General features: G+C 41.1%; 1 protein-coding gene across 3 annotated transcripts in view; it reads left to right on the forward strand.

Annotated features, from left to right (window-relative positions):
• afap1 (actin filament associated protein 1) overlaps window positions 1–16,117 on the forward strand; it is a 114,332-nt gene extending 98,215 nt beyond the window's left edge. For 2 of the 3 annotated variants that reach the window (XM_074661833.1, XM_074661832.1), the window contains exons 9-18: window positions 4,823–4,975; window positions 5,818–6,029; window positions 7,400–7,545; window positions 7,669–7,783; window positions 8,000–8,236; window positions 10,593–10,722; window positions 11,613–11,777; window positions 12,863–13,053; window positions 13,245–13,412; window positions 14,372–16,117. In XM_074661833.1, coding sequence (XP_074517934.1) covers window positions 4,823–4,975; window positions 5,818–6,029; window positions 7,400–7,545; window positions 7,669–7,783; window positions 8,000–8,236; window positions 10,593–10,722; window positions 11,613–11,777; window positions 12,863–13,053; window positions 13,245–13,412; window positions 14,372–14,398 — 1,544 coding nt within the window. In that variant the 3' untranslated portion in view covers window positions 14,399–16,117. The remainder of the gene's footprint in view (window positions 1–4,822; window positions 4,976–5,817; window positions 6,030–7,399; window positions 7,546–7,668; window positions 7,784–7,999; window positions 8,237–10,592; window positions 10,723–11,612; window positions 11,778–12,862; window positions 13,054–13,244; window positions 13,413–14,371) is intronic. The other variant, XM_074661834.1, reaches the window with a different exon arrangement.
• Window positions 16,118–16,329: the final 212 nt, after the last annotated feature.

Raw genomic sequence — 16,329 nt, forward strand, 5'->3', positions numbered from 1 at the left:
AAATTAGTTTTGTATAAAATCGTTCTAAATCAGTTTTGATTTCTAAAAAATTCTTGGAAGTTTTGAGCCCATAAATTTTGATGTTTTTTTCCTTGTTTTCAACTTGATTTAAATATATTGCATTAGACATGTTTGCATAAACATTGTCAGATGTATATGACCAGACAAATGCAGTTGATATAAATTCCAAATAGTAAGCGTCCCACTTTAAAAAAAAATTGGAATTGTGCAACCCCAGTTTGAGACACTTTGTGTTAGCTGCTGCCTCTTTAAGGCTCAGTGCTGTGTAAACCCTCTTCTCTCTGATTGGCCAGTCCTCTGGAGGCCTGTTGATGAGGGAGCTATGGGTGTTTGAGGCCCTCCCCCTCAAATGTTTCATGAACCAGTTAGAGCCTTTTGTGATGACCTCATCATTTCAGCAAGTCTCTTGAAGATCTCCTGAAGATCTTGTGCTAGGGGTTTGTGCAATCACATATACACATGTAGAAGTTTGAAAAACTGCACTTGTTTCACAGTATGGAAAAGCAGGATACCTCCTCTTTAACTTTAATGTAAATCTTACCATTTTTGAGTTTTATGTCGGAGGATTACGCTCTGCTCCAATGTTGCTGAAACAAAACTAGACTTTAAGCCCAGAAAACATGTATCACAAGTCCACAAAGTTGGGTAGATGCTTGATCTCAGGGTTATATCACTAGAATATCTCCAGTATCAGATGTGTCTGTCGTAAAATCCTGCTTTAAAACCATGGACTGTGAAGCTAAAGCACAATGCTTCAGGTTTTCTTACACTAAATCAAAGATAAAACTTCATCACATTGTTGTACTTTGGGAGATTTATCCTCTTTTTGACCTGGCTTTAAATCCAGAGCTATTAATGCCCTCCATGAATCTTGTTGTGATTCATAGAGGAGTCACTGTCAGCTGTGAGAAGGTCAGCGTTTAATGATAATGCATGAAGCATGAAGAATGAGCTTTTGGATTTGTTCAACACGGCTCTCACACAGAGATGGTCCCCCTCCTAATGCCAAAACTGAAAAAACAAAATGGGTGAAACTGTCTCTGATTATTTAGCGTTTGTTTGTTCAGCAGGCACAATCCTCTGAGGAGAAACATCTCATCTGAGCCGTCAGCTCAATTATCTGCTCTGTCAATGAAAATTTAACACTCTTGCTTTTTGCCTTTGTGATTTTCCAACATGATGTCTGAAACAGGCTCCTCACCAGCAGTTAATTCTGAATCCACTCAGTTTTTATGAAGTCAGCAGTGAGTGTGATTCATGGGCTCAGTTGTGTAATTCATGTGTGTCAGAGCCGATAAATGGTGGAGAATGTAGGGTTAGGATCAGCTCAGACCTCCCTCAGTGAGTCTCATATATCATATACATTTTCTATACGTGTGTTCATTCTCACCTCTCTGTAGCTGATTCTGGATGGTGAATGAATTTCTGACTCAGTTATCCATGACATTACATTACGTGTCCATGAAGTGTTACCATTTTTTTTTTCCATAGAGAATATAGCACTGGAGTAAACTGATGTAAGAATTCAAAAGACATAAATATTGTTCTTTTCTAACCACTATAAACATCCTTAACTCCCAGTCAGCAGTTTAACAAACACAGCTGGGTTTCATATGCAAAATGACCCACCACCAGTCCTCCTGATGTACAAAAGTGAAGCCAAAATACCCAAAAGTCTCAGAGCTTGCTCAGGTGTGTGCAGTCCACTGCAGAACAGATTATAGTTTGGGGAATTTGCATTTTTTGAAGAAAACACACCAAGTTATGTAAAGTTCAGTTCAGTAACTCTTGTGTTTGCTATGATTTTTGACTACTGAGCTACAGAAGCCTAATTGGTCAACACGGGTGTCCATCATGATATTCTAATTTATCAATCTTATTTAATTTTCTTATGAAGGAACCGTGTACAATCTTTGACATAAATGTCACAATTTGATGTGTTGTACCAGAGTTAGCTCACAGCTAATTTACATCACATTAACACGTTTTATACTTACTAGTGACCTATTACATCCTCTTAGAAAAAATTGCGTGTGGAGAAGCATGATATGGGCTGATTAAAATGACAGAAACCATGTTGGAAAAATGAATTTTATTCTGGATCAGAAATACCAGATCTTTTTTCCAGATCTTTCTCTGAGGGCCTTAAATGCTTAAACTAAGGGAACTGAAGACTTACCCTTTGAATTTGGCTTAATCTGAAGTAACTCTTTCCATCTTTAGACTGTATTTGTATCATTGTTTCCTTGTAGTCTTTTCTTTTTATCTTCTAAATCTAGTCTTTATTTGATCCTTTTAACTTTATTTTTTTTTAACCCTACTTATGTTATTTCTTTACTGTTTGGGTTGTATTTTATCTTTAGACATTTTTTTTCCACAGCTATCTCATTACTTGTTTTAGCCTTTTGATATTTTTAGTCTCTGTTTGTGAGTCACATTGGGCTACATCTGAGTGTATGAAAAATTCTCTAATGAAAGAGTTGAGTTTAATTCTCTGGGGTTAAGGGGTCAAATTGGCCACTGACCACTTTTGATTTTACAGTTCTACAGTTTCATTTAGCAGATGGTCTTGTCCAAAACAACGTACAACACAAGCAAGAATTTAGACAGAAGGAAAAACCTATTTAGTGCGGCAAAAGTGCTACAATTTATTTGGCTGCAGGTGCTGCTATTAAGTGCAAAAATTTTTTTTATTTTTTATTTTTTAGAATAATGTAGCCAACTAACCACAATCAACTGCTGCAACAATATACTCCAACTTTCAACAGCATTCAGTAATTAGTCCTGACAATTCCCTGAGAGCTGGGTCTGAGACCTTCTGATTCAGTCTACGCCTGAGGACAAAGAGGAGAAGGCTCAGATTAAGGGCCTAAGTGTTCCCTGAACAGATGAGTCTTCAGACACCTCTTAAAAGTAGAAAGGGACTCTGTGGATCGCATAGGGTTAGGTAATTCATTTCACCATTTGGGAACAACAGAGGAGAAGAGTCTGGCTAAGGATTTAGAGCCACGCTGGGCTGGGAGCACCAGGCATCTGGTTTTTTTTATGTTTCACCCTAAAAACTGTTTACCTTGATGTGTGTTGTAGCTAAACCTCACAAGTTGAAACGGAGGCTTTGTAAGGCTATGCCACGCTGCCACACCATCCAAATTGGCCACATTGTCTAGACACATCCAGTGACTCCAGGGGGCTCAGATCAGATAAAACTAGGCTGTATCTGTTCACCTGGAGGAGCAGGCTTCAAGATCCATGATGCAGCCCTCAAAGATTAGCTACAAAAGTTTTGGCTTTCTTTTTAAGGGGGTCTTTATTCTCACGTAGCATTAGCAGCTGATGTTGCTTTGTAACTTCACCTTCTTGGGGTGAATCTGTTACCTATGACTGACTTTCTTGTTGCAGACAGTTCTATCTAGATACTTTAGGAAGTTTCAGACACTATGTTCAGGTATATTCATCATCGAGATGCAGAACTGAATCTGTATTTGCAGATAAAGCTGTTCCTCTGCTACCTTTTACTGTCACTTGATAAACACAGGAGTTTCCACTCTTTCTCTGGTCTTACGGTACCTCTTCATGCTTCAGTCGTTCCCTCATTCACTCCTGAATTTCCCTTTTAGCTTAATCAACCACATTCTTTCCGAGGCTGGTAACAAAACGAGCTGATTTACTGGAATCAGTTTTACCTGATCGGGACTTTTCCGCCTCTTCGTCTCCTGAGGGGGAAAATAATAATAATTGGCCTTTAAAAGAGAAATGGTCAAATGGTTTTCACATTTGTGTGTCTGCTTTCTGCATTGTGTGTGTGTGTGTGTGTGTGTGTGTGTGTGTGTGTGTGTGTGTGTGTGTGTGTGTGTGTGTGTGCGTATGACGTGTGTTTGTATACTTTAAGAGGATTGTAGACAGCTTCCTCTTTAATTTAGGCTGTCTCCATGGTAGCTGTCACTTTATATCGGGGAGGAAAACACAGCACGGAAAAAATGTGGAAGCAGAAACCGATGATCGAATACTGAGACGTTCTGTCGTTTGCGTATCAGTTTAGACTTCTGGTCCTTGGCTTTCTGCAGCGAGGGGCTGATATGTGTGAGAAGAGGCAGCTCTGGTGATTATATACAGTATATTATGTGTGTGTGTATGCGTGTGTGTGTGTGTGTGTGTGCGCGCAGACGTTAGCTGTTAGCTGTGGCAGGATGACATCAGTGAAGGAGAATTCTTCATTCCCCTCCTCCAGCTCAGTATCACATCTCATGACCAGGACTTTCTCTCTTCTTCTTTTCTTTTATTCGCTTTCAAACACACACACACACACACTGACACACATTTAAACACACACCGCAGACCACAGTAACTAAACAAGGAGCCAAGCAGAAGCTATTTTCCTCATTTGGACAGACAGACTCAGACTCTTAAGGCCTGGCTTACTCCACTTTATCCCTCCTTCCAGCAGAATGTGCAAAGTCATTACTCTCCCTCTCTTGCCCCCCTTCTTTTTCAGTCTGCACAGAAACTAGGCCAGCTGAAATCATCCCTCTCAGACCAGTGGGGCATGCTGGGATTGCAAACCAATCCTAATTCACAAACAAAGAGTTCTTCAACCCACCAGAGTCTCATTACACCCACTGTCACTGATTCTGAACTTTCTGTTGTTTAGAGCAGAGTCTCTTTTCACCAAGCATAATTGAATCAGCAGAAATGAGCGTGTACTTTCTCGCCCTAATTTCCCCTGTTTGGATAATGGCACTTGAGCATTAAGTCTGATTTAAAGTCAGAAAATTCATTTAAAACCTGCGTACATCTCTCTTAGGGAAAGGGAAAAAGAACTCAAAGTCGGAGCAGAAGAGCGGCACGGTGGGGAAGGGAGCTGGGAAGAAGATCACTAAAATCATCGGGCTGGGCAAGAAAAAGCCGTCCACGGATGAGCAGACGTCGTCGGCAGAAGAAGACGTGCCCACCTGTGGTAAGAAAAGAAATGAGGGTTTCTGCAACGGAAAGAAGCTGCATGAGCCTGCTTGGTGTGTGTGCTGACTGTGGGGCTCCTCTCTGTCAGACACTCTTAGGATGTTTTGTTATTAGAGCTGTAATGTCAATGCATTATAAAAACTAACAAAATATTAACTTATTGGCTGTCAACCATTTTCAGAGCATCTTGAACAATCTTTCAAGACCCAAATAATTTAACAAAGCGCTCCATCCTTTGATCCTCTCCATGATCTCTGTCATCTTTTCTCACGATCGCGTCGCTCTTTCTCTCTGAACTACTGTGACACATCAGTTGGAGCATGACCTGCCTGAACTTTTCTGACTTGCAGCGTCTCGCTGTGCTTCTGTCATCTCACATCTTCTCCTCATATCCTTGCTGAGCTCTCATCCAAAGAGCACACCGCTCTCACCCACATGAGTTTATGAGCATGATTTTGATTGACCTACCCCAGTGAAAAACATTATCTACTTCTATAGACACAGTAAACAGTTGCACAATGTCAATGGCAACAAACATGGACATTTTGATATTGGCTAGTTAAAAAAATGTGGGTTTACAAATCTTCTCTTCTGCATGTATTAATGTGATTAGTCATGCACTACAATTTTGTAATGCCCTAGAATTCATATTCTTTATTCAGGAACTTAAGCAGATATGAGATTAAAATGTGATTAATTAGACTGATAAATTAAAAATCCAGTAATTAATTAGATTAATTTTCTAATCGCCTGGCAGCACTATTTGTAATAAAGTAGTGTCTGAGAAGTAGAAGTACATTTTGGTAACTTTTGCTTAAATAACCTGCGTTTTGACCACAGGTTACCTGAATGTTTTGTCCAACAACCGCTGGCGTGAGCGTTGGTGCCGCCTCAAAGACAACCAGCTGCTCCTCCACAAAGACCGGGACGACCTGAAGAGTCACATTGCCTCCCTGCCCCTCAAAGGCTGCGAGGTCAGCCCCGGCCTCGACCACAAACACCCCTTCGCCTTCCGCTTGCTACGTAACGGCCAGGAGGTGGCAGTACTGGAGGTGAGCTGGATGTTGTTTCTGTGTGTACTGTGTCTGTGTGTGTGTGCCAGGGATGGGAACTCGAGTTTGGGACTCTAATTTAAGTCGTACTTGAGCCGCACACATAGAGACCTCAGACTCGACTTGTACTCGTGCTCAAAGACTCTAAGTCATGTTTTGGGACTCATGATCATTGTCTTTTCTTTTTATGGCATACTAAGATTGAGGAAACTCTGGCTAGCTTAATGTAACTCCTTCCTTTTTCCATGGTAACCATGGTAACCACTTTACGAATCAGGTGTATGCCTTGTGGCATCAAGCGGCATCACTTATACGTTGGATTCTGTCAATGGCAACTGGCGGCTGACCTGCAACTGGTGCTGCACCATTTGTCTTTACATTTGGTTATAGAAACATCAAACAGGACGGCACCAGCAAAAGGAGGGCTGGCTGCAAAGTCTGCAAGATCCAGATCAAAGATTCTGGATCCACTACATCAAATTCGAACAGGCACCTGAAAACTCACCATGAAAGGATCATATAACAAACAACTAATCAGTGCTGATAGTGTCTGCCAATAGATTGGAGTGATAATAATACAGTAAATGCTTTGAAGTTGTGCAGTATTCTAAGTAGACTGGATTGCAGCAGATGAGAAAAGCTCATAAGACTAATTTTTAGAGATGTGAGATATGACTTGGACTTGCAGAAAGACTTGTGAACATCTCTGGTGTGTGCACAGAAAGTGATTAAATGAAGCTGAAATATCTGAGAATATAATCAAACACATTTTACAGCTTTCCTTCTTTTTTCTTCCCCTCTCTTGTGGTTAAACATCCCCTCCACCCAGCAGTGTCTTTGCTTTTGTTCTTTCTCATGAACTTCTCACCTTTATTAGACATTTTGTGAGATTTATTGTGTTTCCTTTCACTGCACCATTTCATCCTTTGCACAGCATTCATTTAGTTTCTTCCCTTGTAAAACCTTCCCACCTCGAAGCCTTTTATGGGAGCTTACACAGAAGAAGTTGGAGACAGTGGAGTGCCCAGTTTTTTGGAAAAGAAGCAGCTGTCACCGCCTGTTTCACAACTCTCTGCTGCCATCCCAAAACATGTGGCAGTTCGTTTGAAAGTTACTGTTGTCCATTCAAAAGCTGCAGGCATTTTTTTAACCTAAATGATCCTTGAACCCTGTAAGAAATGAGACACTTTAAATATTTAAACATCCTCATGAATCAAAATTCACTCAAAGCTCAACAGAAAAATTCAAAAATTGTCAAAAATCCCATCCAACTGTAGCAAATTGTGTGAAGTCCAGCACAGGGAGTCCTCTTGAGTATCACATGACTTGGTGTGATTAAGCTCCTTGAACCGGGTCTTTTTTCCCTTCAGGCGTCTTCCTCAGAGATGATGGGTCGCTGGTTGGGGGTTTTGTTGGCTGAAACTGGATCCACCACCGACCCAGCCACCCTGCACTACGACTACATCGACGTCGAGACCACCGCCAACGTTATCCAGCTGGCCAAGCAGTCCTTCTGGTGAGAGACAAACACATGGCCTCTGCTGCTAGAGTTTATCTGCAGCTGTTTCTGATCCAGTTTGTGTTGTACCAGCAGGTGTCCGGGTTTTCTTTAATTGATCTAATTTTTTTTTTGTCACAGCTTCACCAGTAAACGTGCAGTTTCTCCTAACCCGTACCTGGACAACCCAGTTAACGGCTACGCCTGTCCCACTGGTATGGCTCTGCACTATGACGATGTGCCCATCAATGGAACGGTAAGGACACGCTAATGCTCTCTAGCTTCTTTCTAATAGTATCTAACAAATGTGCTTCACGCTGTATTTTAACAACACTTGTCCTGACGATGTGCTGAAACTAACCTTCAACTGCCTCCTCTTCCTCTCTGTCTTCCTCTTTAACCTCTCCCCCCGCTGCTTCTCCTCTTTTTCCCCTCCTGTGCTCACTCGCATGCCTGCACACTCTAACCTAAGGACCCAGACGTGCAGTACTCCACTCCCAGCACAAGGGGGCGCCAGCTGAAAGAGGAGCTGCACTATGAGAACACTGACCTCTATGAGAACATGCCCACGCCTAAAGTGGCATCTCGTTTTCCTCCAAAGCCTTCCTCCTCTTCCTCCTCTTCCTTTACCTGTCAGTATAAAGCTCCTGTCTCTAAAGTCTCCTCTAAGTTCCTCACTGCTGACGCTAAAAACAAAGACCCTGCTCAGGTGACTAACACTCTTAATCCTGTTTTCTGACTTCCCTTCACTTGAACATCCAAACTCATAAACAGATGTCTAATTTCAGGGTTTTTACCTTTGTTTCCCACATTTAAATGGTAGGTGTGCATCTGCTTTGTTAAAGAAATGCTTTACCATTCTAAGAGGATGCAAATAAGTCTTTATAGGGGTGATGTTGTGATAGATGTTGCAGAGAGACGCCAACTATCAAATTCTTTTCCTGTCTCTTAAGTTGAAGTGAGCTTTTATTTATTATTCTTAAAGTAACAGAACATTTCTTTATTAGTTTATTCTGAAGTATACGGTGGCCCTGAAGTGCATTTTGTATTTGTGTTGGTGGTTTTTTGTGTGTTTGCATTTTCTTCCTGTTATCATGTTTCCTTCTTTTGAAGATTTTTGTTCTTTAAGGCTACTGAACAAGCATCCTGAAAAGAATCTCTTCCTAAAGAGTAGGAAAGGAATGACAAAAAAAAAATCAGTTAAAAAAAAATAGTTGCGGTACATGGCTTCAGCCAGCAGGGTCATAAGTGATCATTTTCTGTGCATCTAATCAACAGGTTTTTACTTGATAGTTTATGAATCACAAGAACTACTTAGGATCTTAAGTCACAGTGAAAAACACCAAAGTTAAACAGTTACACAATATATCCAACGATTAAATCAGAAGAGAGGGTTTACTGGATTTTCCCAGTTAAAGAAGACAGGATCATACCTAAAATCAAAAAAGTTGACCTCTGTGTGGATGGTTTGTGGTTGACGCCATTAGCTGGTGAAACTGAAAAATGTCAATTGGTGTAACCATTGCTTCTCATAACAAAATCAGATATCCCACAAAAAGCGACTCCATTTATGTTTTTATTAGTCTACTAAACCAAAACTAAAATTTAAAGTATTTTTAATCCAACTGCCAAAAAATAGAAAGAAAAGATTGATGTCTACAACATACAGACTTTTTACTTTAACTTATTTTATCAGTATAGAAAGTTGAATTATTTAATACTTGTCATGCTTTTGCGGTTACACCATTTGAAACCATAGTTTAATGGCACTGATGCTTTATTTTGTTATAAATTATTGAAATGGCATAAAAATACTTTGATACCAACAGATTTGCAAACTATACATTTAAACAAACATCTTACAAGTTGTTTAAACAAGTTTAAAGCATATTTCTGATATCAGTCCTTGTTTGCCACTGTCCTGGATGCTTCAAGCATTTAATTTTGAGTTGAGTTTTTAGAAACTTGGTCCTACACTAAACTTTTTTTCTTTCGATCACTAAGGCTTTTATCCCAACCAGCTTTTGTGCCTTCACTGTTTTTGTATTGTGGATATACATTGTGAAGTGTGTGTGCACTGCTCACGCTGTATATGAGCTGTGTGTGGTTTATACTCTCTCTGCTTTACATGCCGTGCCACAGCCACACAGGTCCTCACATGGCGTTGTTTGGAGCTCCGCTTCCTCCCTCACACACTCTGATGTGTGTGCTGGGTGTGGCGTGGCCAGAGGGTGTTAACATCACCTCTGAGACCACAAAGCACTGCTGTAATATTAAGAGGTGTACATTTGGCACCGGCCTGAAAACAATGTGTGTCACAGGTTTTTGTAACTTCCTCTTACTGCTGTTGATTGAGATCTGTTAGTGTTTTAATCAATGAAACAAAAAACTTAACATATCTCCCAAACAGTTAATGCAATAAGATGCTGCTCCAGTTCTTTTGCTTTTTATTCAGCTTCAACTCTTCCCTCAAGTTATGTATTGAGCCCCTTATATCTCTTTATTTATTTTTATTATATGTTACAGTTTTTTCCATCATGCTCCAAGTATCTTGTGTTGTCTTTAATTAGAAAAATCCACAAAATTGCAGCTAAAGTAGCATGGTGATATAAAAAGTGTGTTCTCCAAAGTAATTTCTGCAACTTTATGGATGAATAGTCTTTAAAGACAACAGTACTGGATGGGTATAGTTGTCTTTCATTCTGATAAGGCTTTTCAGCATCTTTTAGGTTTGACAGACCATTTTTAGCAGCTCAAAAGAAGGATTTGCTACCTGAGTAGCTGGGGGAAATCAAATCAGAGCTAAAAGGATGATAGATATTTGACTGAAACACATCAGGTGGACTGAGCGTTTTTCGGTGACTCTGTGAGACTAAATTGTGTTGCATGTTAAAGAACACATCCTGCATCTCAAAGAGGGAAAAAAATTATCATCTAGCTTAAACAAGTCCAAGGAAGTCTTTTAGTACGGTTTAAGACAAACATTACAAATATGCAGTCTGTATATGATTGGTATTTGTTTTCAGATGGTTGAAAATCTTATCCCTGTGCTCTTTCCCACTCAGCTGAAAGGAAAGAAAGGAATTTCAAGCAATGGCATGGCTTCAAAACAGAAGGCGGACCAGAAGAACCAGGCCAAAAAGAACGGAGTGAATGGGATGAACGGGACGGCATCACTTAAACGCAACACCTCCAGTAAGTAGGAGCAGAAGTATGTTTCAGTACAGAGTAACATGTTGAGAGAGACCTTCTCTTCCTCAAGCATCAAAAGCTCTACAGCTTTCTGAAGAATGCTGGATTTTGGACTCATGGTTAAAAGTTTGAGTAAAGAGAAGAAGTAAATGACCAAAATGCGGAAAAGCTACCCCACCCTCGGGTTGATTCATGTGACGCAAGTGGGTCAGTTGTGAAGCTCCTGCCAAAGTTGGGGTTACACTCAAACTGACACAGCAGCTCTCCGGAGAGGAGCCCAGATTTTTTGGGGAGAGGGTGGAGTGCGGTCGCACTAATCCTCGTGGTGCAGAGCCGTATTTTTTACCTAATGTGTGAACGAGGAGGGCTGTCACTCCTCCAAATGTCGGAATGGAAATCAGCGCAGTGCTGGATTTAGAGTTACTGACACAATTCTCATATTTCTAGTGAGAAATAAGTGTATTAAATTTGAAAATGTCAGCAGCGGTTTCATGACTGATTCCTCATAAGCAAAGTTCAGAAGTGCACACACACATAAACACACACTGGCGCTCAGATGTTTGATGGTTACCCTCAGAGTATTTTCCAGTAAAGGGAAGGCACGCTGTAATTAATAACTGCTGAAGGCTGTGAGTTCAGCGGGTTTCTGGGTAATTCATGTCTTACCAGCACTCTGAAATTAACAGCTTTGCTCCTCTTTTCTCGTTCGTGTTGGCTCTGGGTTTGTTGAACTGGAAAAGCTCTTTAACTCCAGATTTAATTTGTGATGCACTGTCACACATGAAGTGTTGGAGAAGGGGTCGATTGGTTTTATACCATAATATTGAATTAACACAGATTCAATTTATGAAAAACACAACTTGACGGCTGACGTGCAGTCTAATGTTTTGAAGATGCAGACCAGGTTAAGTACGGAAAGAACCGAGTGGAGGCGGACGCCAAGCGGCTGCAGTCCAAGGAGGAGGAGCTGATGAAGAGGAAGCAGGACATCAGGAACCATCTGACGCAGCTGAAGAAGGAGAGGAGGGACCTGCGTGCTGCTGTTGAAGCTGCTGCAGGTGAGATCAGTTTTTACAGGGTGTCTGTGAGGTCTTAAAAAGTATTAAAAGTTGATAAATCAATGGTGGGAAAATTAAGGCCCTTAAAAAGTATTAAAAAGTCTTAATTATGGTTTTATGAGGTATAGAATTTTATTGGTATTCAAGCTTTGACTCCAAAAGTATCCATGAATATTTATTTTCCTCCTTGCAACTGTCCCCTGAGTGTGCCATTAAGCATTCGACCGGTGAAGTTGTCAGCCACTGAAGCTTGGCAAAATGGACAAAATTTCTGACAATGAATCATGCAAGTCCATCTAGATCGCCTTGGAGCGGCCTGCTTACATGTCATCAATGACGTGCTGATGGTGGACACAAGAAGCTGATGGAAAGCAAATCACACAGTCTCAGGCAAATTTCCTAAATTTTGATAATGATGAAATAAGTTCTTGTTTTTTCAGCTAGTTGGCCTTGAATGATTTCTGTTACTTGTTGTATGGGAACAAGAATGGGAGTGTCAATAAACCTGCCAGTAGTTTAATTTATTCTTTCAAGCTTTGTTCCTTCACAGCGTACCTCATTTCTGTCTAAATTCAAACCACAACTGCTAAAGATGGCCTCATATGATAATGACATGTCACTTCATGATGTGCAACAGCAGATGAAAAAAAAAACACCTTGGTTCGGTGGTGTGCACAGACTTTTAAAGGGCAGGGGTGTAAAGACTAAAAAAAGCACTTTATTATTTTTTAACCACCTGAGCGGGCAGTTAGGTGTGTTTCGCCAGGAGGGCACATTCATACATATTTTTGCTCCTGAGAGGTCATAAGGGGTGAATGACTACCTCACCACTGCCTCAGAGGTAACATTTACTGAAAGTTTGCAAAATGAATTGCTTTGAAAGTAAAAATGTAGCTTGATTCCATCATTGCGAAATACTATGTACTAGATTATTACACAGTGTTTATGTTAAGCTAACCATTGTGACGATAACGAGGGGGTCATGGGAAAAAAAGTTTGAGAACCCCTGGAATAACGAGGAGAGTCCTCTGAACTCTTGCTCAGCTGAAGTGATGAATAAACAATCTCTCTTTCTTCTCCTTCAGGCAAACGTTCTCACTCCTCGCTGTCAGAGCGCCTGAAGAAGGTGGAGGAGGACTGCAGGCTGAAGGAGGAGGAGCGGGTGAACCTTGAACTGGAGATGACTGAGGTGAAGGAGAGCCTGAAGAAAGCTCTGAGCGGTGGTGTCACTCTGGGCCTCACCATCGAACCCAAAACTGGCTCCTCCGGACTTCAGGTCAGAACACCTGAGACCCTGCACCACCATATCCAACGCTAAACCTTTATCTTGTATTATTTCTAATTTTACAAATACAGAATCATCCAACAGATAGGTGCTCTAATTATTCATAAACCCTGGATAGAAGCATATGCCTCAGTTAGAGGTCTTACCTGTGTCTTTGTGTGTCTGTGTCCATGCAAATTCAGTCACCAGCCATGATGCGGCGGACCCAGGGCTCATCTCCCTTCTCCAGCTGTGACACCAGTGACACAGAATCCTGCTCCCTGCCCGTCAACAGTGCCTCTCTGCTCCGCCGGCAGCAGGGCAGCCAGAAGCCCTCACCAGTCCGGGGACATGTGCTGAGGAAGGCTAAGGTCAGAGGTCACTCTGTGTCACAGTGTGCTAAAAGATGAGACAGACCGTGACTGATAACTTTTACAAACCTGTATCAAACACATCCAGACCCTAAGGCTGCATCATAACTGTGTGCATAGGTTTTTGACTCTATTGATCTGTTCACTTGAATTCATTCTTAGATAGAGAGCATGAGAATCTCAGTGACTGTATCAGTCAGTCAGTCTTTATTTATGTAGCCAAAAATCATAACAAATGTTATCTCGCAACACTTTTCAAAATCATGAACCACTTGCATCATTTAGCAAGTTACAATGGCAAGGGAAAACTTCCCTTCAACATGCAGAAATAAACAGAGACACAGTAAGACACAGAGTTCATGGTTCGGCGTTGTAGTGATGATGATGGTGAGACTGTAAAAAGTCGCAGCAGCTTGAGTCTGACGGGTCCACTGCAGCGGACTGACCACAGAAATAACCCAGAAGAACCAACAAGACAAGCTCAGACTCCCAGTGAGATCCGTGGTTAATAACTTTAACGGGACAGAGATAAGACAGAGAGGGAAACAGGGGCTTTGTGTGTCAGTCAAAACCTCTAGCAGCATGACTAAGAGCTGGTTCAGACCTGGTCCAGCTCTAACGATAAGCTTTTGTCAAACAGTAAATTTTTAAGTCTACTCTTACAAGTGAGACATGTCTGACCCCTGGACCTCAACAAGGTAGATGATTCCAAAGAAGAGGAGCCTTATAACTAAAGCCTTGACCTTTCATGCTCATTTCATCGACCACAGGCATGAAAAGCAGGTCTGTGTGCTGAAAACACAGTGATCTTGACTGTTGATACAGCACAATGAGCTTTTTGAGATGGGATGGTTCTATGCCATCCAAAGCGTCGTGGGTCAGAAGAGAAATTTTCATTTCTATTAATATCAAAGGCAAATTCATGCAAATAAGCGTCTCTCTGTGTTTGTGTTTTACAGGAATGGGAGCAGAAGAGCGGCACATAAACCAGACCAGCCTTCACAGCAGTCTCACTTTTATTTTTTTGTTTCTTTTTAAGAAATTGTGTATATATTTATTTAAAACTGTTCATACAGTGTGAGAGTGTCGAGAAAGGAGAACACACGCATAGCATTCACAAGTAGCTGGTTTTAGTGTACTGTCATTGTCACAACATACAGAAACTTTTGACACTTTTTCTTGAGCATGCTCAGCGTACTACCACGTGTGACTTGTGTTGTCCGCTGTACTCTTTTCAAGCACCATCTTTTCTTTTCTTTCACTCAGACAGGTTGAAACCAAGTATTTATTTGTAAATGTTTAAAGGAAATACTAGCTTCCCTTTGTTTATTTATGTTGATATATTTAAAGTGTGTTTTCTTCAAAAATGTGTGGCACTCCACAGAACATCATTCCCTGCATCATGAAATGGTTCTCATACAGTAAATCAAGTCTGTTTTTAAAGCCATGATAACCAGCTGAGGGACAACACGGCTCTGAGTAAAAGGATGCTTTAGGAAGAGAAATCCTCAGGTTGCTTTAAAATGAAAAATATCAAACCAGCAGATTCAAGGAAGAGGCCTATTTCAGGCTGAGAATTCATAAACAGATTGTAAACAAGCTGTTTCATCTATCAAGAAAATAAGTGATCTTTATTTAGGGTGAGAAATCACTTAAACCATAAATTGGGGTAAAACAAGAAACGCTCTTGTCAGTCCAAAGCACCCTGGGAAAAAACATTCTTTTCACATGCTTCAAGGTGTCTGCTTATCGTTTTGTTAAGTTCTCCTTGATGCTTCCCATAATAGCTCATTTTACTAAGAAAGACATAAGGCTACACAAACTGTCACAGAAGATAACCAGAGAAGATTTGTGCTTCATGAGCTTCAAACAGCTCTCCACGCGCTGCTTCAGCACAGGTGTCAGCCTGTCAGAGCGTCTTAGTAGCCTTTAGCCTTGCAGCCAGTAGGGACAGTACTGAAATACAATACAATTAGTCGGTTTAGTGTAACACCCAAACATGACTCATCTCAAACGCTAAGTTAGACAGCGGCTACAAACTTGATCTTGCTTGAATTTCAAAAGAAATGCATTGAGTAAATGTTTTATCAGCCTAAAGGCTCTGATAGTTGGTCTGAGTGAGGATAAAAACTGTTTTAAATTTTAAAGCTCATGTTCGATAAAACCTCGTCATTTCTGATGCGATACCTTAATAGGTAAAGCCTTCAGTATTGGCCAACGGGGATATTGATCCAATACGATATCAGCACGCATGGTGGGATATACAGTTCTACTTGTGGGCTTGAGCAGGCCTCAGGGAATGTTTGAAGTTTCAGTGCATTAATTTTTCTCAGTTCTTTGACACCACGGGAAACTTTAGTACGACAAGTTTTAAACTCAGCTGCAGCATACTTTATTTGCACCTTAAGCCTGGCTCACACTACAGGATTCTTGGCCCGATTCAGTCCTCCCGCCAATCGGGGAAGAAATCTTGTCGGGGACTAAAATCGGCCCCGACGTTGGGCCAAGATTATCTTCTAGTGTGAGCACTGACAGATGAATTTTTAGCCCTACTATCGTCTCACAGACTCGTCGGAGCCGCCCCGATAATTTTTAAACATGTTTGATATTTATCTGGATGATTACAACATTCATTCTCACTGAGGATGACAACAGCCAAGAGAGAGAGAGCTACCTTACAGGGGACCGGACAACAAACAACAAACGCAGGCTCAAAGTGCAACTGAAAGGCTCCGGGTCAGCTGACTGCGTGCTCCACTGGCCCACTCGATCAAGTTGAATAATGCCTTTAGAAATAACATATAACCACACCATTTTCATACAGTAGCAAACTGTTGTTTTATCAGTGATCCGTGTGAGATCATGCCATTATTGGCTGATACAGCAACAGTTTCACCTCTGTCTCTCTGCGTGCGCG

Source organism: Halichoeres trimaculatus, unplaced genomic scaffold, assembly GCF_033239565.1.
Source record: "Halichoeres trimaculatus isolate MK-OKI-2021-1 unplaced genomic scaffold, fHalTri1.1 fHalTri1_scaffold_22, whole genome shotgun sequence".
NCBI classification, from domain to species: Eukaryota; Metazoa; Chordata; class Actinopteri; order Labriformes; family Labridae; genus Halichoeres; species Halichoeres trimaculatus.